The sequence below is a fragment of the Trachurus trachurus genome (assembly GCF_905171665.1).
Source record: "Trachurus trachurus genome assembly, chromosome: 21".
Classification (NCBI taxonomy): Eukaryota; Metazoa; Chordata; class Actinopteri; order Carangiformes; family Carangidae; genus Trachurus; species Trachurus trachurus.
The window spans coordinates 21678336-21703433 of NC_139899.1; the positions used below are offsets into that span (position 1 = coordinate 21678336).

Consider the following 25098-nt stretch of genomic DNA (forward strand, 5'->3'; position numbering starts at 1 on the left):
AATAATGAAAAAAGCATGAGGTTTAAGGTGGAAAATAACAGTTTAGAGTCCAATATAAGGCATGAGGAAATAAATATATCAATCTAATCTTGCGGGTGTATTAGAATGAACAAATAATGGCAAAAATAAATAATTTATGTTGCCGTCCAGCTTTTCTTTTCTGAAGCAATTCTGTTCTGTCTCCATTAAGCCGAGGTGCAGAGTCTAAACTGAGTCAAGTTGATGATCTGCTCTGAAGCTATGAAAACTAAATAGAGAAACACTTTAAGCAGAGCAGAGTCATTAGGGACAGTGATTATAACACTATTGCAACGAAGGTGGTAGTTTCATCTAATGCTCCCCCTTTTTATGCAACAGTCATCAATCATTTAGCAATGTGCAGCTTAACCACGCTCATAATCATAAAGTACAACAGTGGCATTCCTAGTGACAAAATAAATTTATAGGCTGTACAACATCCACCGCTCCCTCTAGCTGGCTTTGCTAACTGTATAATTTCTCTGTTATAACGCTCTTAGCAACCAGGCCTGCAGTGCTGCTGCTGCTGCCAAAACATACATCAGCCATACAGAATGTGAATTACAGAGAGCTGTGCCAACTTGACCCTGGAAACTGGAGGCCGAAGATGACTCCGGGGCACAGACTGAGCCAGCCTCCCGTGACAGGTGGATATAAAGTGGATATGAGCTGCCAGCTGGGAATGAATGGCCGGGGCAGGGGTCTCAGACATAAATTACCTGAGGGCCATGGGCCAGGTTGTTTGCTCCTAAGAGGGAGAGAAAAAAAATACAGTGCTCTTTTCTGACAATAAATTTAAACCATTGTACTCACTCCAAAGCTGAGCCACGCTCCTTGGCCTCTCCGCTCCCCCTGTACCACACAAACTGCCGCCCCCGTATGCTTAGTGGAGTAAAGGTCTCTACGAAGAGCTACGTCTTAAATCATGCATCAAGTGTGTTTATGGTGTTAATACACACTGTGCTTGTTTGCAGCCAGTCTCTGAAGGAATACACCTGGTTGTTCACATTACAAATGCCACACAAAGGGAGTTGATGGAGACTCTATCACGATCCAACTACTCGATATGTAGCTTAGAGGGAGTAAAAAATTAAAAAGATCGTTGCAGCAGAAGCAGTAGGCAGTAATTCTGAGCTAAACCTTGAATAAGAAGTTAGAGTGTTTGTCGTCCTTCCCCTTTATCTTCTTTCAGTTGAAACTACAAACTGCCAATTGGTGCAACAGCATAAAACCACCACTGGCTAAATCACGTCACAAGCTGAAATACCTGTGTGTGATACTATTAGACTAGACTCCACTTTTGTCTAGGGTAGACCCGAGACATAAAAGGTGCTATCCTTTCTGTTGCTGGAATTATTCCCTTCAACTGACAGTGACATTACTTTAGTTTTTACAACCAAATCCTTCTCTTTAACCCCTTTCAGGGAGTGGTAGACATCGAGCAGGGCCTGCGCTCCTGGTTGTTTGAGGAACTGATCAGGAACGATTGTGATCTGTGGTTTGCTGTGCGTGCGGAGCCTGTACGTGACTCCTTGGCAACAACCTCTGTAGAACTAAATCAGAGAAGATAAAGTTGTGTTCGATAAACTTTTCATTGTAGAGAAAGAATAGTAAATGAGAACCACATAAGTTCTCCTTTTGTAGAAATTGAAAACGCTGCTGCGTGAGTTATTCTACCTGACTGGACACTGTGTGTCCTCCGATGAGACCGCCATGGCCCTGAGATGAAACATCGTGCGGCTCTGTTTTATAATAATAAAAGTGAAAAAAAAGAAGTCTTTGCACGATTACACAAAAGACTGAGGGTAGGAAAAAAATTAATAAAAAAAAAAAAGATAACTTGAGCAATACACTGAGGCAATGCATTCTAACATGTAGTTGGCGTATGAGGTCGCTGGTGTTTTTAGGATCCCAAAGCTAGAAACAACAACAACTGCTCTAATAAAAACGGCTTATTAAGGTGGCAAACCTCAACTGAGCTGGTTTGACAGTGTGGAACAACAGGTGTAACTACTCTCACAACAGTTTTTGACTTTACTGCTAGTTTTCGACTGAGGGAGAAAGAGAGATAGTTTTTCGTGAGTGTTAATAGTTTATTCCTCCGGTGCCCTTTCTTTCGGGTATAGACGGGAGGGGTCCGGGCACGTTGCCTTGGGTGGCGTTCAGACGTATAAACAGAGGCGGTCAGCCACATGTGCTGCGGCCAGCGAGCCTGCCAGTGGACAGTCCCTCTGTGGGGCAACGCTGGCAACAGCCATTAAGGCCGAGTGTGGCTCCGAGCCAGAATTTAAAGAGGTATTTCCACACACACGCCTGGCATTGTGTGGGAGTGGGCTTAGACATCAGTATGCATTTGCATGTGTTTGTCTAGACACAGTGAGCACACACCAAAGAACACAGTCTGAGTCATGTCATGTGTGTGTGTGTGTTTGAGAGAGAATTTCAAGGTGGTCAGACCCCATCAACATTAGTCAATTGAAGGCCAAGGGCGAGGAAACAGCGGCACGTGTCTTGGCTCGACTGCACGCATTAGCAGCGCCGTCAAATGGGCAGAGTAAAGAAATATATACACGCTCGTGTCCAAGGAAAACAGACCCCAGGCCGCCTCAGAAAATATGTGCCAGAGATCAGATCACCATCTACACGGCTCCGCTGCACGTCTCCGTCTTGATCTGTACCAACCTTGGGCTAAATCTATTCAAGCTGACTGATGAAGGCCATCTCCGAGTTCGAACCTTCAACCATTTCCCATCTTTGAATGTGGGCCTCTTGGCAAAGAAGAACACAGAGCTGAACAGCTCCAGTCCGTGTGGTGTAATAGTACGTCTTGTTTATTGTGGTGACTCTGATTGAGCGTGAGTCCTGAGTGCACCAAGTCTTGATACTTTAAAAGCGACCTAATGAAAACTCCTAAGCAATTGTGCTAAGAGCCTCTATCATCCTTTCCTGTCGCTGCAAACAAGTGGGTCAAAGGAACACAAGGACAGCCAAGACAGCTTCATCTGTCTTCCTGATTGATAACGAGAGGGTATTAAGAGGAAGGGAGGGAGTTTGAGAATGTCACACTTTTTTTTCTTTCCATTCAGAGGCCAAGAGAAAAATACCTCCATGTAGACGCCGTCCAGTAAGAAAACCAACACTCTCACAAGGATTCAATATCCTTGTGAGATGTTACGAGCTACAGTCCGGACAAGCTTTCTGTTTCATCTGTTTTTCTTGCAAAATGTTTTTTCCTTTATGTATCAATGTTCATCTGGTTTACAGAGTCTCAAGGTCGCTCTCGGGCCTCGCTGATACAGAGAAGGAGAGACGGAGACTCGAGTCTTTCGTGTTCAGATGCTGAATGTCGAACAGGCAGCAGTAAAAAGGTCTCAGATGTTAATCACAACCTTAAAGCAACTGCACTGAAAACATGACCTCTAGATGTTTGAAGAATTTTCACCTAATTGCTTTTCTCAATTTTCACAAGACAGGCAAACACAAGGACCTTCAAGTTACTTATCCAAAGAAACTTGACCAACGACTGGGGAATAAAGAGGTGGGTTTTGGCTTCTGTGAGCGTTTTGGCTGGAGACGCAGAGCTGAAGAACAGAGAGATGACATCATCTTTCACTAATACTAACCTGCTTGCTTTCTCTCTCTGAATCTGTGTTGCAAACGTCGAGCCAGGGAGAGCTGGCTAGCTAATATAATGCTGTATGCTTCACATACACATGCACATATAACACCCACGCGCATTTAGTTCTTATGTGGTCAGTAATCAACATCCTACTCTTTGGCAACCTTGAGTCCTTTTGTCTGCCAAGCTGACAGTGATTGCTGTAACTGTGCTAAGACTATGCAATGACATAAGCCCTATGCAAAGTAATGCCAAGCATACACTTATCTGTTTCACTAACACCAAGTGTTATGACAAGAGGCCCCTCTGACTTTAGATTAGCCCAGAAAGGCTTATTTAATCTGTATCAGCTGTTCGCCTATTAAAGCCACATAATAACCATTTGTACTGTAAGGACACAATACATGACCACGTTTAACCTCTGGGATTGGAAGCTGTTCAATGTTCAACTATGAAACCCTTCTGGTAAAAGCAGCCATGTGTTTTTTTTTTTCCTCCAGAGAGAATCGAGACACAGGGACTCTCTTCCGCTGCTATCCAGAGGGACAACATGCGAGACAAGAGGGAGAGAAGACAAGACCTGTCCCGTGATGACCTCTTGTTTCTGCTCAGTCTCCTGGAGGGAGAGCTACAGGTACAGTGCTGAGAAAAAGTATTTTCCCCCTTCCTGATTTCTTACTTTTTTGCTTATTTGTCCCACTTCAATGTTTAAGATCATCAAACAAATTTTAATATAAGATAACCCAGGTAAATATAAACTGCAGTTTTTAAATGAGTATTTCATTTATTAAGGGAAAAAAGCTATCCAAACCTAACTGGCACTATGTGAAAAAGTAATTGCCCCCCCTTGTTAAATCATGAACTAACTGTGATAAACCTTTTTTTTTTTTTTTTTAAGCTGAGTTCAATTTCACTATTCACACCCAGGCATGATCACTGCCAGACCTGTTGAATCAAGAAATCACTTCAATAGAACCTGTCCGACAAAGTAAAGTAGGCTGAGAGCAACACATGATGCTGCGATCTAAAGAAGATGAAAAACAAAACAAAATCATTGGCATCTATCAGTCTGGAAAGTGTTACAAAGACATTTCTCAAGCTTTGGGACTCCAGCGAACCACAGTGACACTTTGGTCATTTATCCCTGAAAGCATCATTTAGAAACTGCATTTTATATTTACTTGGGGGCAAATAATTTTTTACGGCACTGTAGTTAAACCCAACTCATGTGAAACTAAAAAGTCACAGCAACAGCAGGTAGCATACTATAATATATTTAATAAAAACTTATTTTTCTACTGCAATGTTTGTCATGCTAGGCCAGAGATGAGGTAATCACTGTGTTGAAATCCGAGAAGACGGATTTGGCTCTACTGGGGGCCCACTACGGTCTCAGCCCACCAGAGAGGGTCCTCCGTGCCCTGCAGAGAGACTCCCTCCAGGCCCAGCGGGACCACCTGCAGGATGTGTATAAAAATCCAATTGCTAAGGTACTGACAGCCAATAGTAAGAGACCAGACACCATATGGAGCAGAAAATCAAATCTAATGAGATGAATGCATTACTGTCTGACAAAAGAGCATCTATTACTCCTGCATCATTGCACAAATTTGTTATTTTCACACAACAGGTGTTAACATGTACTGGATCTGTTCTTCAGCTATGGTAATGCATTGAACAAGTGAAGCACTGTTTTGTCTTGCTTTCTACAAATCTACAGTCTACCTTTTGTGATGATTATTTCTCAAAGAAATGTAATACTTGTACTGAAGTCAAAGACTTAAATTTCAACTCACGCCACAGTAGGGCAAATGTTAAAATACACTTTTTGAAATCTGACTTTGAAAGTGACTCTACAGACCAAAAACTACAGTATACTGTTTCATTCAGATTGAAAGACATTATTATACCAGCTAATCAAATAAATATGACTATGAAGAGAGTAATGCCACAATAAAGAGCTATAAAAATCAGGGCTGCAACTTTTAAATTCAGCCCGTGGTGCAATTTGTGTCCCTTTGATCAGCTCACATCAACTCAATAAAACATTTTGTCAGTTGTATTATTATTACTTTCAAAGGCCTGGGATGCTGAAACGCTTGTTTTACTGCCAGTAATCTGGACATTTTAATGACATTTTAAATGATTCAGCAAACCTCAAACCTTATGAATTACAGGTCTATATGAGCAGCCAGTGATGTTCACCGACCTAGTCTGACAGCTGAAAGATTATTCCACACTGTAGGTATTGACGTATTTATGCATTTATTTATTCCACAATTTGTTCCAGAGGCATTTTTATGCTACAACTTGAAAAACATGACACGCCACATAACAGCAAGCCATGCAGGTTACATGGCCCAGTCCACAAAATATCAGTATCATATTGGTATTGGCAATATCAGACAGTGTTTTTAATACAGTAGGTAAAATAGGAAGAACATTAGTGGTATCCCACACCACTGCTGTATTAGCTTGACTTGCCACATTTATACTATGTTGACACTACTTCCTAACCCTGAACAACCCTTCTTCTAGTCAAGGTACATTAACCACATGTTTGGTTTCTCCTCTCATCCCTCCCTTAGTTTAACCATGTGCTACAGGCCCAGACGCGCTCATCCAAAGTGATGCTACAACGACTTACAGAGGTGTCCAGCTTTCACTGTGACACCCTGCACAGGCTCGAGGAGCAGGAGACGACCCACAGGGCTTTTATTCACAAGAGCAACTGCCTAACCACTCTACTGGAGCAGGACAGAGAAAGGTTGGTGCTCTTTTGAATGCTGAAGAAAACACACACTGATATTTTACAATTTCCACTCAATTCAGGGATCAAGAAGACTAACTTTTTTTTTTTTTACCAGGACTAGAACTTAAAATTGTAGGAGCACAAGCAAAAAATTTTGGGTGCATACCATAAATAGATTTGCAAAACAAATATTCACATTTCCTTTTCATTCATGATCCTCACACACAGTGGCCTGACACCTGTGATGACAGATTCTTTCACCCCTTTTACACCTGGCATTAATATGCATCTCCAGTGTCCACATTGAGATCCAATCACATATTTGCGCTGGTAAATTAAAAAAGAAAAAGAACATTAATAGAAGTATTTAGTTGTATGTGGATACACAACGCATTACCATTTACACTTGTGTTAAATGTGGTCACAGTGTGTCCCTGACCACCTTTGGAGGTAGCCTGGTTGGCACGACTTTCCAATGTTGATACTCAGCATAGAAGTCAGCAGCGCTTTTGCGAGGCGTGACGTCACTAGTGTGGGCGCGACCAGGCTACTTTGGAGGTGGATCGGCCGATCAGATCACAATCTGATCACTTAACATGTTAATACCAGGAGTAAACGGGGTGTGTCAGGGGTCGACAATATAAATGGCCCGGTGGCCCGGACGTACTTTTCAAACCGTCAGGGCCACCAGAACGCTCCAAACACTGGCCCAGTCGGGCCAGTGAAAATAATGCCTTGAAAAAAATATAACAAGTAAATAAATAAATGAAATGATAACTGTCAAATCGTCTCGGTAATTAGTGCTAAGAGATCCCGACCCGATCAACGACAGAGACATCTACTTTCTGTGCGCAGCCAGCGCTGTGCCCTGGCACGTCAGCACCACCTGCAAGCAGCTGCAGCTGCAGCTCCAGCTCACTCACTGCTGCTGATAGAAGGTCGTCACAAGAACCGATAAAAACCTTTTTCTTAACCATGAAACTTCCCTCCTCAGCGCGTCGGGTCGAGTCCTGTCGGGACTGACGCGAACGTTACACACGGGCCAGAGCTCGCGCTGGGGCGCCAGCTGTTCGGTGTGCGCCACAGCGGTGGCACGTCACGTGACATTTAGACCATAATAACAACAACAAAAAAACGTGTGTAAGCGCAAAACTGAGCTGAAAATGAAACAATGAGTCAGTTTTGCACCAATCTGTGGAAACAGCCTAAACGTGAATGAATGAGAACAACAGTTATATCACTGAACTACTTGGAGGATAAAAGTAATGACTACATAACTTCATGTTTGTGTTGAGGCATATTTACCATTTTAACTCTGTTTTTACTTCATTGTTAAACCACAGTGGAGGCTAAATATGTGAAACAGTTATTTATTTATTAAATAAAGTAGCCTGATGAATTTAAAAGCACTTTTTTTGACCTTCTTTAATGAAATTGAATGAAAAATATCTGATACAGGATATAAATCCTCAATCAGACTCAAATAAATAACAACATACAAAAATTAAACACAAATATACCAACTCATACATAATCACTAAAATACATATAACAAAATAATCCCCCCAAATCTCAAGAAACTACAAGATTGTGGTATTGAATAAGTATCAAGAATGTTGGAAATTGACTAGTAATGGTATCAGAAAGTTCCAGCCTCGATGGCGAGACCGCAGGAATTGGCTGGGATATGTTGTTTTTCGTTAATATGGGGATCGATACCTATTGTCCTGGGCCAGTGGTTAGAATGGTGGGGCCAGTGATCTTCAAAAGCCACTGGCCCAGAGGGCCAGTGGCAAATTTCCCTTATTGTCTACCCCTGTGTGTAACGCCACATTATGTAATGAAGTTGCATTATGTAATACATTTTCACCTCATGATGTAATAACACTGCATTTTGTAATTCTTAAACGCAATAGGTAATAAACTTTGCCGCATTTTATAATAAGTTATTACATATTGCATTAGTTATTACAAAATGCGAGTGTTGCACTTTTTATACAGAAAATGTAATAATTTGGTGCAATATGTAACAACTTATTACAAAATGTGGTGTTATTACATCATGAGGTGAAAATGTATTACATTATTACAAAATGCAGCGTTATTACATAATGTGGCGCTACAGGGTGCTTGAGTCGTCTTTTCCAATGTTGAAAAAAAGAGGTACATTTACTGGTTGCACCGTCTCAAAATTTAGGGGCTTATGCTCCCATTTAGGGGACGTCTCGAGCCCTGAAATTGGTAGCCTGCATTGAAGGAATATCCACCTATGCCCCCTGATGAGGATTTATGGCTAGTGTAGAAGAGGCTGAGGGATTAAAGTATTTCAGTGCTGCAACAAGCCTGACCTGAGCTCTGTGACGCGCACTTGTGCAGGCTTAGATTGTTTTAGTCTATGTTCGTCTGTAATGCTCTTCATGGCTGAGTGACAGCGCCAAGGCACCGTCGACTGCTGCATTTCTACGAGACAGTGTGTGTGACCTCAAGACTGTTCTTAGACTAACTCCACTCAGACACAGTCCATTACATCCTGGACTTGGTTAGACCTTGCGGCCAGCCTGGCTCTGTTCACTCTCCCTTGTAAACACATAAACATGCACTCACATGCAATTACATGTACGGTCTAAATTGGCACTCTTCGACAATACCACACTGCAAAGAGATGAAGCCTTCTTCTAAACTAAGTAAATGGGCTGAGGGTTTTTTTTGCTCGTGGCTCCCAAATACAGAGCACATTGAGCTGTGGCCTGTGGGCATAGCTAGGTCTAACATGAAGGTGGCCCCTGATTCCCCCTATGCAATTTGAGGCCCACAACAGGGCTGTTGTGCTGAAGTCCCCGGGTTGTCTCGGCTCATGTACCACCAGAGTCCACTCTGTAATCTAGCTGTATAGAGACTGGACCCATACTGGGCTTGAAGCCTTGGGAGGAGACTAGTTGTCTGCATCTGTGTGCCAAAGTGAAAACTCTTTACTGATCCACCACAGGCACACACACAATTAAAGACCAAAAATAGTCATGCCTGCCGAGTGATTTAGTTTACTCGAATACTGTCGATTCAAATACAATGCGGAAAGCCTGTACATGCACACATAAAGGCTCTGTGGTTCATCTTGGCCTAATGATGATTAATACATGAGTAGACAGCATGTCTGTGGTGCAGTGTGAACCCTGCGTGGCTCGTACATTCCTGACTAAAACACAAGAGGATTTTCATCTGCCCGGCCTGCCCTCCTTCACCAACTCCCTTCAGGAACATGTTTCTAAAACATCACACTTGAATTGGTCGAATTAGTGAAAGTGAAGGCTAGCCGGGTGGAAACTCTTGGTGGATTTCAGTAATTTGTTGATGAATTGACAGAACAGCTATTCTGATAACTAATTGTTTCAGCCAGATTCCAATTAAAAACGCAAAACAAACAAACTGGGTTCACTTCTAAATGTTAATGGATTGTTCATTGCCTTTTATGAGAGTAAATTGAATAGCTTTGTGACTATATTGCTTAATGATGTTTGATAGAACAGAATCTTTCAGTTTATTTTGCCTCTCACACAGCACAGAATAAACACATCTCTTTTTAATGGCGCCTTCCTGGTAACTTCCCTCTGTAGAAAGCAGCTTACGTTTGTACAAAAAGTCACTAGACTTGTCCCAAGCTGCTTTTTTTCAGGTCTGAAAATAAAAACTGTTGTGGATCAGTAGTAAATGTCCCACTGATGATGTAATGTTCACTCCAAATCTCTTTGTAAGACCTATGGGCCAACAGGAAGTCCAACCAATAGTGTAACTTCATCACAAACTAAACTCGATCACTCTCTGACATTCGGGGATGTGGCTCCAGCCAATAAATGATCTAATCCTCGCTGCACATGAAAAATCAATCCACACACCACCAATCACCAGTATGTATTTATATTTGTTCTGAGGCACACTTGGAAAATACTACATTATTCCCGTTCTTTGCATTCCCGACTGCACTTCCTTGAGCTTGGTGCAAATAGGTTTGAGCTGAGTCAGTGCTTGCATTTATCCGCAGGGTAAACAACACAAGGCACATGGTGATACGCCTGTCCCTTTCATCCCCCTCGCCATCATCTCCTTCTTACATCTTGCTCTGCAGTAGCCTAAATATTTAACCGAAAGAATTTCCACTCCTACTCCAAATCCTCCTCAACTACCTTTCAACCTCCCTCGCTGCTGTTTTTCAAAGCGTATGCTCAGAGTCAAGAGAGCCACTTAAAATCAACACCACTCTCTCTCCTTTATTTTCCTGAAAAAAAAGAAGAAGAAAGAAAGAAAAAAAACTCAACAAGGTGCCATGTGCAGAGCAGATGACCCGTTGTAGCTGCGAACTATTCTGTAAATTCCAGTCACGGCATATAATCACTTTATGCCATAGTATGATCCCTGTTGCGTGTTAGAGGATGATTACATCTGTACATCACAATGCAGCAGTGTGATTGTTCCAACCTCAGCTATCTGTGCATTGCTGTGTGTGCCTGCATGCGTTTCCTGTGGCCTGTCACTGGGCCGACAGCATCTCAGCGTGAACCGCACACATATGTTCAAACTACAAAAGACATCAATGCTCTCATTTGTCCACTTGAGTTCGGAATCACAAACACTTCACAGACTCAATGCTGAACCCACAAACCTCTTTTGAAAGCGGCATCATGGTTTCACTTCACGACTGATGTGGCCTCCTCCCTAAGTACGTTGTCAATAAGTGCTACAGATATAGGAGAGGAGTACACATGACCCGTGGAAGATTACTTTACAAAACCAAGCATCCACAGACATGCTAACAGCGCAGTGAGGCACAGCATGACTTTGACACAAATTGCTTCAGTCAGCATGCAAACATGCTCTCTGTTACAATGCTAACAGCACCTACAATGGTTACTGCACTAACCATTATACTATATTAGCATGCTAATATTTGCTAATTGGCAAACATGAATATCTGTTCCAAATTTTGTAGCAATCTTTATTCTAATTAATGGATATATTTCACTGAAAAAAATATAATTTAATTTAATAATTGTGCAAGTAAATTTTTACTTTGCAAGTCGAGTTACAGTGTGTCTCTAAATTTCCTGCTTGCACTCCCAAGATTTTAAATTAGGGGCCACTGTGCTCCTAGTACTGTGCTAGACGGCAGAGCAAGAGTCAACAAAAGTCAAACTCATTAGAATTACCCTTTGGGGACCATTAAAGTGGTTGAGCGACTAGTCTGATGGACAGAGTGACACCACCGTCCCGAGAGCCGCACTGTCTGCTAACATATAGCCAATAAACAATCAACTTGAGAAAAAACAAAACAAAACAAAGGAGCATTTTGTAGATGAAGAAGGAGAGGGAGGTAAACTTGGCTGTGCAGTGACGGAAACCCACAGCTGTTTCCGTCCATCCCTCACTCTCAAACATGTCCGCCATCTGCCTGCTAAGCCAATAACGTGTCAGAGGAAGATCTCCATAAATTACCATAGGAGTCTGGCAGTGCATCACTTCAGAGCAGAACTGCAGTGCTGATTGCAAGCTGTTGGGCCAATTCATTAGCTATACTGAGCATATGAGGTCAGTTTAGTCATTCCTTCAATTTTATTAAACGTGCTGATAAATAAAAAAGAAAGCCAGCACAGACTGCCTAAAGCATCTGTTTTTCTTTTTTGGATCTTCACTGTGCCTCCTCTATGACCCTATAGAGCAGTGTTTAGTACAACTGGAGGATTTGTCAAAGGCTGCAGCTAAAAAAAAAAGCTCAATATCTTTAAATTATACCCCTGGTTGAAAATAGGAACTATGACAACAGAAGAGAGATTGCTCCTCTCGTATAAGGGGAATATTACATATCGGCAATGTTTGAGGGTTTTCTTGGAAATGCCTTTGAGGGATTGGATCATGCTTGTAATTGAGGACAAGCGGTGCAGATGCCAGCCCCTCCTCTCAGGGACCTCGTGAACTCTGGTTTGGGAGTTGGTCCCATGGAATTGCAAGGAATGAGGAGGATTTTTTCTCCCACATCCCACAACAAGAGAAGCATCTCATCTCACTAAGAGCCGTCGGAGAGTGTTCAGGATTAGGGCAGAGTAATCACGCAGGGTGATTTATTAACCACACCCTCTTCTGATTTGCAGTTTACTACTGGGACTTGTAGCTGATTTGTGGATTGAAAAAAACAATTGCACATGTCTAATATGGTACATCTCTATCTCTCTCATGTATATATTGCCAGTAACAAAGACTATCTTGAATGCATTGCTATCATGGGACAGCTTTAGTTTTGACTGGAAGCTGGTGTGACGACTCCTCCCTCAGGGCTCTAGGTGTCTGCTGGTTCCACACATGCACTAATTTCCGCCTGGTAAATAATTCTGTTCCCAGTCATATTGCCTCATACATAATTGTGAAGACAGCTGCAGAGGCCACTGGTCTTGCAAAGAGTATGTTTGAGGCACTGTAGTGATGGTGAGCACAGGGCTTGGGACTACTGTGGGTACAGGGGCGATGGCGGTACGTTTCTGTCAGTCCTCTCCACGGTAAGCTGAAAGAGGTTGCAAGAAGTCATCCGTGGAAAGGAAACGGGTGCTGCACGGCTCACAACTTGTAGGCTACAGTATGCTCATAGCTCGATTTGAGAATCTCGTCAGAGTTCCTTCTTGTCCCAGTTTATACGTGGCGATATGAGTCATTTCAGAGGGTTAATACGACCCCTTTCTGTCGACTGTAAAAAAAAACAAAAAAAACACACATCCTCTCATTGGTTGCACTGTGTGAAATGCACTGAATCGGCGCTGACGCATCAACCAAGGTGCTTTTTTTTGGCCGAGTTCGGGCCAGCTTCTATGCCACCCTTGTGCCGTCGTTGTGAAGCATGAGCACATGCATTGTCCAGTTATAGTCGGATTAAGGCAATAATTCTTTTTTTTCATTTGTCATGTAAAGTGTAAGAGTGAAAGAGTGAACAATCCAGTAGGAAATGTTTTCGGTGCTGCACGATCAGTCAGGGCCTTGTGTGAAAAAGGAGGTGTCCAGCCACAGTAAAACATAGCATACATGTGAAATCACGGGAAATCTGAATCAGACCATTAAGTCAGCTGACTCCTCTGCTCCCCTTTCATGCTACTGCACAGCCATCGAAATTCATCCGCCAGCTTGTGTTGTCTGAGGTGGTTAACTTTCTGCATGTCGATGTTCCACTTTCACACTTAAAGTTCACAAAGGAACAAAAACGTTAGAATAAAAGCATTATAAACCGTGCTACAGAGTATAAGGCAATAAACAGCAACACCTTGACAACATCTGGTTGTGCGCCTGAGGTGGGCATTTTCATCTGATGCCTTAATTAAATCACTGTTTGTGTTGCGTTATTTACCCCTACGGACTACTGAGTCACCAGATGACTTCTTTTACTTAAGGGAGGTACAGTAACATAACTCAAGATGGTTGCAAGCTGTGGAGTAGACACTCAAGTTGCCATTTTAAACTTACACAGCCTCATACAACAACCCTGCATGGATCCTACATTCATGAAAGATTACACTATTCAATTGGCCGAGACAAAATATCAGAAACACTGCTGAGATCAATGCAATAAAACTCAACTGCACTACACATCACAGCCAACAGAAGTCTAACCAGAATATTTCAACAAAACATCACACTTCACATATCTAACTTTAAAAAAAAAAAGAAAGTAGAGCCGGAATGTTATCAAACACGGTAATCTCTGACTTGCTGTGCTCAATCAATTAAAGGATTAAAGAGAATGCCAAAAAGGCGCAGAATACAAGCCTGACATCATTAATTACGTAACTGGCATAGAAATAAACTTTTTGAGGCTTGTGAACATAAATGTTTGAAAAGTGAAGTGTAAGCGTGTCTTCTAGGCTGTTCTGCAAATTCTTGTGTGATGTGACAAGAAACAGGGGAAACGGTTCTCCTTTTTAATTGGGGACTAGATGGATTTGTTTGACAGAAAGAAATACCACCCGCATATTTCACTGTGAAAGCTGGAACTACGCGCCATAGTGCCACACTCTAAGAAATGTTGGGTTATTTTTTCAACCCAACAGCTGAGTTGAGACTGTTGGTTAGTTTAATTGGGTTGTTTTCATCAAGTTGGGTAATCTAAGAACCCAATTTGCTGGGTTATTGTCGTTGGCAGTTGAGTTATTAGCTGTTGGGTTGTAATTTCCATGATACTGTGTTGGGTCATTTCGGACTACCCAACATGTTGGGTTGACGTTCGGTGGGAGGAGTTTCCCAGCATGCTTTGGGACAGTGTGTTTGTGATTCTAAGTTTAGGTTATTTCTGTTACATATCGCCACAGATGTTACAGCTACACAATCTTTAGTGATACTGTTCTACACACTAATTTACTAATTCAATGTTCTACTCAGTTTACAATTACTGTTGTAAATAAGCACTTTGACACCATAAGTGAAGTTATGTTTTTGGTTAGTGGTCTCCCTTCCTTTGTGTGCAGTTTGGCTGGTGGTCTGAGGATAATAAACAGCATTCTCCCTGTAGTTAAGTGGTGTATGAGCTGCTACAAGATCTAAAGTTTGTTTCTGTTTGAGTTTATGTTAAATAGAACCCTAGCCTGCCACAATATAGTTGTTAAGTGCAAGTTTGTGACACACTGTTGAGTACTAGCTTCAGTTAGCAACCCAACTTGATTGGTTTAAAATAACCCAGCAGTGTAGTCAATGTGAACCCTTAATTGGGTTATATGAACAACCCAACTGGGTTGTATAAACAACCCAACTGTTGGTTTAAGGAAACCAACCCAACTTGTTGGGTCAAAATAACCTAGCATGTGTTCTGTCCTATAGTTACCCAGTGTTGGGTTAAAAAATAACCCATATTGGGTTGTTTTTAACCCAACATTTTTAAGTGTGCAGGAAGCGCTTCGCTCGGGGGGAACGCGCATCACATGCAGACCTGTATGTTTGTTTTGTCCTGCAGCGCTGGTATAGTGCTATCATCTAGCAAGCTAAAATATCATTTATTTTTTCATTATGACTTTTGTCATTCTTCTTATGACAGACAAGACTATCAGTGAGAATAATGAGAGTATTATCCGTCATCCCTCCTTGCTCGACTGAACACATAGATTTATTTGAGTAATGTCACAAAAGAACACAGGGATACAAAAGAAATTGATGACGCCACAAGAAAGGTAAAAATTGCGCTTGCAAAAGAAAAAAAAATCCATAGTGTAAAGCAAAGAGGCAAGGTGAGGAACTAAATGACAAAAAGAAAACAAGATAGAGAAGGGGTGTGGGTAAAAGAGACAGAGAGGGAGACAGAGAGGGAGACAGAGAGAGAGAGAGAAAGAGAAAGAGACATATGGATGTAATTGAGGGCCGATGAACTGATGATGTCATCTCCCAGTCAGGTTATCAGGCCCCAGGCAAAGCAGCTACAACTCACAAAACATGTCTCTTCTTAAAACATATGAGAACATCACACACACACATGCAACAACACACACACACACGCACAAGCACCCTATTAGATAAGCAGGGCCTGCCAACTTTGGCTTGCTACTTATGAAGCATAGTTAACGTGTTTGCTCAGGCTAATCCTACAAACTGAGAGTGTGTTAGCCTTTCAGGTTTGAATTGTGATTGAAGCTTTAGTTTTCTTCAGGCACACACACACACACATACACACACACACACACACACACACACACACACTCTGTCCTTCCCATTAGCCTCTTTGGCATGGCTACACAATGACCTCATCTGGAATGGGCTGAACTCCAGTAAAAACACACAATCTCTCTCTCTCTCTCACACACACACACTGACACACACTGACACACACACACACACACACACACACACACACACACACACACACACACACACACACACACACACACACACACACACACACACACACACACACACACACACACACACACACACACACACACACACACACACATACATAAGTAGAGCCTGTACAGTCCCATATAAGGACTTGCTGATGATGTAATGGGCGCCACTGACTGCGAGTGAGACTCCGTGTGCAGAGCACTTCTCATAATGTTTGGTTTTCCGGATGGAATGTCCACATCACTGGGATCTCCGGGAAAGGGAGAGGAGGTGAAGGACTAGAGACAATTTATTCTCTGAGGACTTTGAAAGGACACGAGGCCAAACAGCGCAGCACAGGTAGGAACATTGGAAAGAAACAAATGTGTATTTAGAAACATTTGTCACTTGGAAAACTTGCGTTGTAACTGCAAGTTGAGCTGTTACGGATAAAGTAACCATTAGACAACGCTGCAGGGATCAGATCATTTTCTTTTTCCAGGTTGCTGTTAGATAACCAAAAGCACCCTTAAAAAAGGTATCAATGTTGTATATTTAAACACACTACTTTAAATCTCTCTGAATCTTCTCTTTTGCAATGAATTGTGAATCATGACTTATCTAATCTTTGCAATTCTTGCCCTTAAAAGATCCACTATTGACAAGACAAAACGTACACATAAGACATTATATAAATAAATCATGTGGTTAAGTGATGTAGGTTATTGATCTATGCATTCGAGGAAAATTCTGTTTTCTAGGCCGATTGCGCACGCCATTCAGAACATTGCTAATTTAACCCACGCATGCTGGAGGTTGTCAAGTATTTTAATATAAAAAAGTAGTATAATGTAATATAAATTTCACTTAAAAACCTTAAATACAACATCCAGGTGCATAATTCACACTTAGCATTTATCATTTTGATCTTATCCACAAAAAATGGAAACTTTCCACAGTCCACATATCAAGTGAAAAAAAAAAACCTACAAAAATTACTTGGGAACATTTTCAACGCATGCAGGAATATTTAAACTTGCACCTACAAGACAAACATAATGTGCAGATTGTGAACATAAATGCAAGCAGACTTTAAAGCCGTTATACGCAGTGTGGCTGAAAAATGTGATGGATTTCCAAATAGTTAAAATGCACAGGGGGGAGACATAATTATCAAGTGTCCCTGTCTTGCAGTAACATTTGACACAAATTTGTACAGTGTGCATTAAATGTATTTGGACATGCTGGTATGCGGCTGTGGGAGCATGAGGAGTGACAGCACTCGGTAAATGTAGCCAGTCTGTAATTACTTATGGAACAGGGGGGGATTTGTGTCTCTCGTAGCTGGAAATGGGGGGGGAGCGTTTGAGGCACGCAGAGGGAGGGTGATTGGGTGCAATGTTGAGGGTACTCAAGAGTAGAGGAACTTCTTAATTAACAAACACTCCCCGCCAAGGGACCATCTGCCATGCTAGTCACAACATCCTACAGAGCCCTGCCTAGAGAGAAGGGCAGAACAAGGAAATACATATCTTCATGTTTCAGGGTGCACAGGTAGGCACAGACACAAGTGAGGCATGTAGAGAAGAAAAGAAAATACTCCCAGCTTTGCTATTTGAGTAAAGGAGGACATAATGATTTAATTTTTTTCAGAAATAAATGTTTATGCTGGAAATACACAACCCAAGAAGTTATTTGTGTTTAAAGGCTGTGACCAAGAGGTTAAGCATAAACACAAAAAGGGTCCTTAGAGACTGAAATAAGAGTAAATTACACAATAAAACCAGACCACAAGACTCTGTTTGACATCAGCGTCATTTGTTTTTTCTTTGCAGGCTCAAGCTCCTGATTGTTAAGGAAAGAGAATACCGGGAAATAAAGGAGAAGATAAATGAAAGAGAAGTATCAGCTCTAAAAGAGGAGCTGATCAAGCTGAAGGCTTTCGCACTGCTTGTTGTAAAGGAGCAACAGAGTCTGGCTGAGCTGCTGCAGGAACAGAGGCGCTGTGTCAAAGAACTGACCGCCACCGCTGACCACATCAAGCGGGACGTCGGTGCTGCTTACCCCAGTGCAAAGAAGGAGGAGGAGGAGGAGCTCAAATCCCTGCATTTGGAGGTGGAGCACCACAACCAAGTTTCCATCTTCAACAAAAGCCAGGACAACATGACGGCCCTGAGTCTGCTGTCAGAGGTGGAGGTACTGAGGAGAAGGGTGCTGGAAATGGAGGGGAAGGATGAGGAGCTGATACGCATCGGGGACCAGTGTCGGGACCTGGACCGCAGGCTGGCAAGGGAGATCAGCCACTGCCGCAGCTTGAAGGTTGAGGTGGATAACCTCAGCGGCAGAATCGGTAAATTAGACCGGATAGAGGAGGCTTTAGTTAAGAGCAAACAGGACTGTAGTTCCCTGAAGTGCAGTTTGGAGCGAGAAAGAGAGGTGACCAAGATGCTGCTGGGTGAACTCGACACTATGAAAGCCAGGGTGAGAGAGTTAGAGGCCGCAGAAGGCCAAATGGAAAAGAGCGAAGCGACGATTAAACAGGACCTGGCCAAGCTCAGGTCACTGACTGTAGCCTTGGTGGAGGACAGAAAGACCATGGCTGAGAGGCTGCGACAGGCTGAGGAAAAACTCAACAGGAAGGAGGGCAAAAGAAATGAGCAAAGCAATTTGGCAACAATAACAGAAAGGCTGAGAGAAGAGAGGCAGCAGGCGCTGAGATCTCAAGCAGATTTAGAGGAAAGGCTTCAGATGGTAGCAAAGGAAAAAGACGAGCTCCAACATATTCTACAAACAGAGGAGGGCAGGAACATAGAGCTACAGAACAAGATCACCATCATGAAGAGAAAGTTACAGGTCTTGGAAAATAGGAAAGAAAAAGAGGAGAAGTACACGCACGGCTCTGTTCAAAACAACTCCAACCACCACTGCCAAACGGAGGACAACAAAGTCAAAGATCTGACCCAGGAGCTGGAAAGGCTGCGAAAGAGACTCCGCGACAAGGAATTGTTGGAGGGAGAGCTGCTGAAGGTGGAAGAGGACTTTGAGTCCTTGGAGAGGAAGTTCAAGGATGAACAGAGGAGGTCCCGTGCTCTCACAGAGGAACTGGAGGCGGCAAAGAGGGAGCTTTCCCGGTACGAACAGGCCGAGAAGCAGGAGGTCAACCAGGAGCACCTCCTCCTCTGCCGTCTCCAGAAGGAGCAGGTTAAGTCCCGACTGTTAGCCAGAGAGGTTGATTCCCTGAAGGAGAAACTCCAAAACCTGATGGGGACCGAGGAGTCCATCTGCAGGGTGCAGACGGATCACTCCTCGCTGCAGAAGAAACTGACCCAACAGGAGGCCAGGAACAGAGAGCTGGCCAGAGAGATGAAGGAACTGAGCAGCGAGTTGGGCAGATACAGACAAATCAAGAGCCCTGACGCTAACAGACAACACTTTTCAGACCTTCATCAAACCACCAAAGAGGTGCAAACCGAGCCTGAAGACGGCCTGCCCCCTGACTACAGCGAGCACGCCGAGAAACTAGATGAAGAAAATGACGACAAGGACCCAAACCACAACGGACAGGTCATGAACAGAAGAAGCTCCCTCGTCAACAACCTCAACAGCTTGAACAGTGCGAATAACAATGTAAGCCAATACAGCAGCGGCAGCAGCAATGGCATAGACATGCACCAAAACGTAAATGGGGAGGTGATGATGTTAACGCACACACCGGGGCAGCCGTTGCACATCAAGGTGACGCCGCATCATATACTCAACACGGCCACACTCGAGATCAGCAGCCCGACCGGAGAAGCGGCAACGTCCTACACCAGCACGGCCGTCATCCCGACGAGCCGAGCCTCACCCAAGCAGAGGATCACCATCATCCAGAACTCGGGTCTGCCTGCAGTTAATACCAAAACCCCCCCTTCGAGCCCCGATCGCACCATCTCTCCACTTCAGGGCAGCAACATCTCTCGGATGTTAAGCCCAAACTCGTCACGCTCTGCGACACCTGACCACGGCAACTCCCCCATACAGATAGTAACAGTCAGGACCTGCTCTCCAGAGCCGGTCGAGGCCGCGGACCAGGCCATGTTCTGCAAGACCCCACCGGAGTGGCAGAACAGCTGGCAGCATCAGAAGTCCAACAGTACCGACACGAGTCCCAGTATCATCACCACCGAGGATAACAAGATCCATATCCATCTGGGGAGCCCCTACATCCAGTCTCTGAATGGTCTGACCCACAGCCTTCCCCCGTGTGTCGGACCGTACTATCTTCGACACGAGCAAAGGACTCAAGTGCTCGCCAACGGCTGTCATGTCAAAGGGGCTGGCAAGATTACAAGTAGCATCACTATATCCCCCGCTACCTCCCCAGCCTCACACTCCTCAAATATAACAGTAAGTGGCCTTTGTGATTAGGTGAATATACGTAGATTCTGAATACACAGTATTATGTTTTCAGTCACATTCCTGGTCTAGACAACTATCCAATGATAATCCCAGAGTTTGTTGTATTTAGTAACAATGACCATATAAATTCTTTGTGGTCATTGTCTTACAAGAGCATTGTAAATCTTTTATCTAATGTGTATACTCAGACTTTAACAGCCCTTTGTGTTTGGTATTACGACATGTGTGTCTGTTACTTGTACGAAAGGTATCACCCCAGTCAAATCTGTGATGTGCTTTTTCGTAATTTTCTGTTTCACTTATGTTCATTTTTTTTCTGTTCATTAAAAATTGTTTGTGTTTTGAGTTTTCACTTGTTTATTTTGAATATCTTTGAGAGGGACATGGCACCAACAGAACTACGGGTTGCTAACTAAATGAATACAAAACAGTTTGAAGCAAGAAAGATTGTTAGAAAATTAGAGGTTTTTCCTCGCTCTCTGTGTTTGTGTGTGTGTGTGTATCACCCACATCAAATATGTTGGAAAGCTCATGTTGTTTTGCAGTCAAAATAAGACCTAGTGGCATTCAGGCTTTCAGGTTTAGAGGTTAAGTCACTAACAAAAGCTGGTAATTTTAACACAAATTATAACTTTAAAACTATAACGATCCTAAGTGTTAAATAATTTGAAAATGACAGACAACACACAATGCTGCCACAGCAGGCAGAGAATTCAACACGTCATCTCCTGCCAGCCAAACCTCTCAGTGCAAAGATAAGTGACATCGCAGCATAATTTTACAGCTAGTAATGTCACAAAAGGTTGTGTTTATGAACACTTCCTGTTTTTCCTGCTTGTAAAACGTCTTAAAACGAATCTAACCTTCAAAAGTGCTCTGTAAATCATGTAGGGGACAGAGATAGACAACTATCCAGAAGTTGAAAAGTAAAGAGGACTCCGTTTCTAAGTGTAATGGAAAATAAACAGGAGAGTGCATGTCTGAGGGCAAGTGCACTAATGAGGAGCAGTATAGACAATTTATTTTGGAGAAGTATAAATCTTGCATGTGCAACCTCTAAAATAACAAAACAGGGATAAACAAAAGGAGAAAATGTATTTTCTGTATTTAGGTCAGCATATTTGTTTTAAATAAATTGAAGGCCAGTAGTACCAGAGCATTCGAGAGATGAGAGCACAGAACAAGCGTCATATCAACTTTTTTAAAAGGTCAACATCACAAGATATAGTTGTGACAGTTGCTATCTGAATAAAAAACATCGGACAGTATTGGGGGATACCATATAATAAGGAAACACTGGCAGAGAGGTGACTTAGCAGGCATATGATGACAAACATGGAGAAACATTAACTGCCCTGACATCACCGGCTGGCAAGGTGGAAACCAGACGATGCGTTTTGATGACAGTTTGGCAGCGGCTGCAGCATGACTGAGGCTCTCACGAGAATCTCTCATTAGTGTGAGCATTTAGCCACAAGACACATCACCATGGACGTCATACTGCGTCTCATGTATATCTGCCTCATTCTTGAAACTTCAAAGGCATTCCCATGCTCTATCTAATAGACTTCAGTTCTCCTTTTCTGTCTTGTCAGTTTTCAGTCAGCCTCACAGCCTTTTCTGTCAAGCGTGTGAGGATGGGATGTCAGTCAGGTTAGAGGGGCCGACCTAGAAAAAGAAACTGCAGCAAAAATGTCTCCATCAGAAGTATATTGGGTTCAAATTTGTAGTCTCATAAAAGCACAAGTGTTAGGCTACATGTTGCAGTAAAGGGACCTAGTCAGTTATGGATGTATGTTGCTTTTGATTATAGTTTCAAGCTGGGGCCAAACTAAACAAGTAAGCGGTGCACATGCTCATAATTTGATATCAAGTCGAAAATCAGATGTTTTCCGGTTTTAATTCTTGATGATACACCAGATAAACACCAATGTTGAAAAAAAGTGCTTTTTTCTGACCCTGGGAAGTTGATTTCTTTTCTCAATTCAACAAGTGAGCCAAACCTCCTGTTTCCGTAGTAATAAAATTGTGTAAAATGCACACCAAGAGGCTGTATCGTAAACACATTTCACAAGTAATAAAATCAAGGATTTATTTTCCTTGGCAAATGCAAAATGACAAAAACATGAGACATGAATATCTTCTTTGGCCTGCATGTGCAAAAGAGTTGAGCAAGAATTAGGCTATCGTTTAAAAAAAAAAAAAACTTGCACCAGGATTATGCATATTTTGAAAAATAAATGCTAACCCAGGAAGCCATGTGTGGACTGTCAGTAGCAGATGTTTCAAACTACATACAGCATATCCACTTTAATTATCACAGACAAGGCAGAAAGTGAGAGTCTGCTCACTAATTTATCTGCACTGTTTGTGTTGACAAGACATCAGCCTGATCACTGCAGACAGCTGTTAGCTACAGTGCTAGCTACCCAGCAGGGACACACTCGACTTCCATGGCCTCACATGTCGTAAACAGAGATAATATCTCTTCAACAAACACAAACAGAGCGCTCAGATCAATGCGCATAGTCTCGTGGATGTGATCTGAGGGGTCTCGTCTGTACAGACTGGAGCTGTTCATGTCACAGTTTACAAGACAGACATGACTCGAGGCGGCTCATGTAACCGGCTACAATCTGTTACTTTTTAACTTCAAATAACATTTTTTGTGCCGGCTGTTGTTTTAATAACTCAATTTCCACAAAGCAGACAAATAACACAGTGTGCAGCCCAAACTAAACCAGTTTCAACTAAAATCGTTTATTTTTTTGAGTTAAATTTTTTTCCAGCTTTATCACTGATCTATTTGTGCCATGACACTGAATATCCGTGCTGATGCAGAGAGAAACCATTACAAATCAGGCATGCTGCCAAGATTAACTATGATATCAGCAATAAAGATGCACATGATCATGGTTCATTACGCTATGACATGGCTATAACACACTGTACCAGTCCTATGGAAACAATTCATATGTTCTTCCTTTCAAAAGTGCAATGCAGACAACAAATACTTCAACAGGAGAAAAAATGGGAAAAAAAATCTCCAGGAGTGAACATCTGTTGAATGCTGCCTAACAGATAGTTATGCCTCTTTTCTCTAATCAGATTCCTCGGGGATCCCTGCAGAAACCTGGTCCAACAAGGATTCCCACGACCAAAGGATACGGCACAAACAGAAGAAGCAGCATAGCTCTCAACACAGGACAGAAAAACAGAAAACCTCCCACAGTGCACACAGGGAAAACACTGACCTGAGAATACCCACCAGCCCACAACTACATCATGTTTAGAACTGCAGCTGTTAGAAAATAAAAGCTTTTTGTGATGAAAAAATGCTGAGTATATGGAGGAAGTGTGATTTAATGCAGATAAGGTATAGGCAGTTTTAGGGAACACGACAAGAAAAGAATAACAAGCACCAACAAATTATCAGTTGAATAAAATATACATGAAGTCGATTTTTGATGTAGCACTAGCAAGACAGGGAACTCAGCGCATGTCAGAAATGTGCTGAACTAAAAAACAAGTGTCTTCTCAGGATTAAATTGACATGTTTTACCTGAGAGATGTCAAAAAAAGATAGAGAAAAGAAAGTGAAGCCAAACACCAATGATAAACCTGTCAATTGAATGCCGCCGCTGCTGCTCACCTGTAAACGTAAACAACTCACTCAGTCTCAGACACATTATTTAACAAGGGGATGTGGATGTACGGTAGGTGGATTGTCGGTACCTCTGTCACTTACAAAACAAAACTTAAGATTTTGAATAGTTGGGGCCAATGAGAGTCAAGCAAAAAATAAAAAATGACTAAACATAGTCAACTTGTCATTTTCTGTTATATAAACCTGAGTGAGTTTCTGACACTTTTCTACTCCTACAGTAGCAACGCAGACTCAGTTGGAAGTTAATTAGGGAGAGCAGATATTAATCTAATTCAGTCCAATATGAGCAATAAATCCTACCTAGATGGCAGCTGAAAAGCATTGATTCAACTGCATGAACATTTTAGAAAGAGACACTGATGTTATTTAACTTACTCTCACTGATGTAACGAATGATTAGAAACACCCATTCTGTCTGAAAGAGAGAAATGATTTGCCCAAATAAGCTCAAGACAGACATTTCATTTAAACACCTCCTGAACAGAAGAAATTCTCGCACACTGTTAACTTGCATAGGGTCTTTTATCCTGGACAAAGCAACGTTTCGGTCTATACGACCTTCGTCAGGCAGGGTTGAGGCATTGAGTACAAAAAAAACCTTAAATGGACAACACACAAACAAAAATAACCAATTAAAAGCAAGGTGATTAATCACCATGAACAGAAAGAAAAAGGAAAGAAAGATGTCTCTATTTTCCAGGAGGTGCCTCAGATTAATATGTATAGGGGCATCTACTGGAAAAAGACCCCTTCTTTGTTACATATGTCTGTAGTTTATATAGGCCTACCTGATATACAGTGTACCCTCAA

At 42.4% G+C, this 25098-nt stretch overlaps 3 protein-coding genes across 3 annotated transcripts in view; 2 read left to right on the forward strand and 1 right to left on the reverse strand.

The window, feature by feature from the left end:
- Positions 1–25098, forward strand: part of dcbld2 (discoidin, CUB and LCCL domain containing 2) — a 298962-nt gene that overhangs the window by 41051 nt on the left and 232813 nt on the right. The gene's annotated exons all lie outside the window — the stretch shown is intronic.
- The window catches only part of cmss1 (cms1 ribosomal small subunit homolog), a 40657-nt gene that overhangs the window by 14371 nt on the left and 1188 nt on the right, over positions 1–25098 (reverse strand). The gene's annotated exons all lie outside the window — the stretch shown is intronic.
- Positions 16468–20884, forward strand: LOC311004199 (filamin A-interacting protein 1-like). Its single transcript, XM_083996148.1, has 2 exons — positions 16468–16580; positions 18056–20884. The coding sequence occupies exon 2, from the start codon at positions 18384–18386 to the stop codon at positions 20628–20630; it is 2247 nt and encodes a 748-aa protein (XP_083852274.1). The 5' UTR covers positions 16468–16580; positions 18056–18383; the 3' UTR covers positions 20631–20884.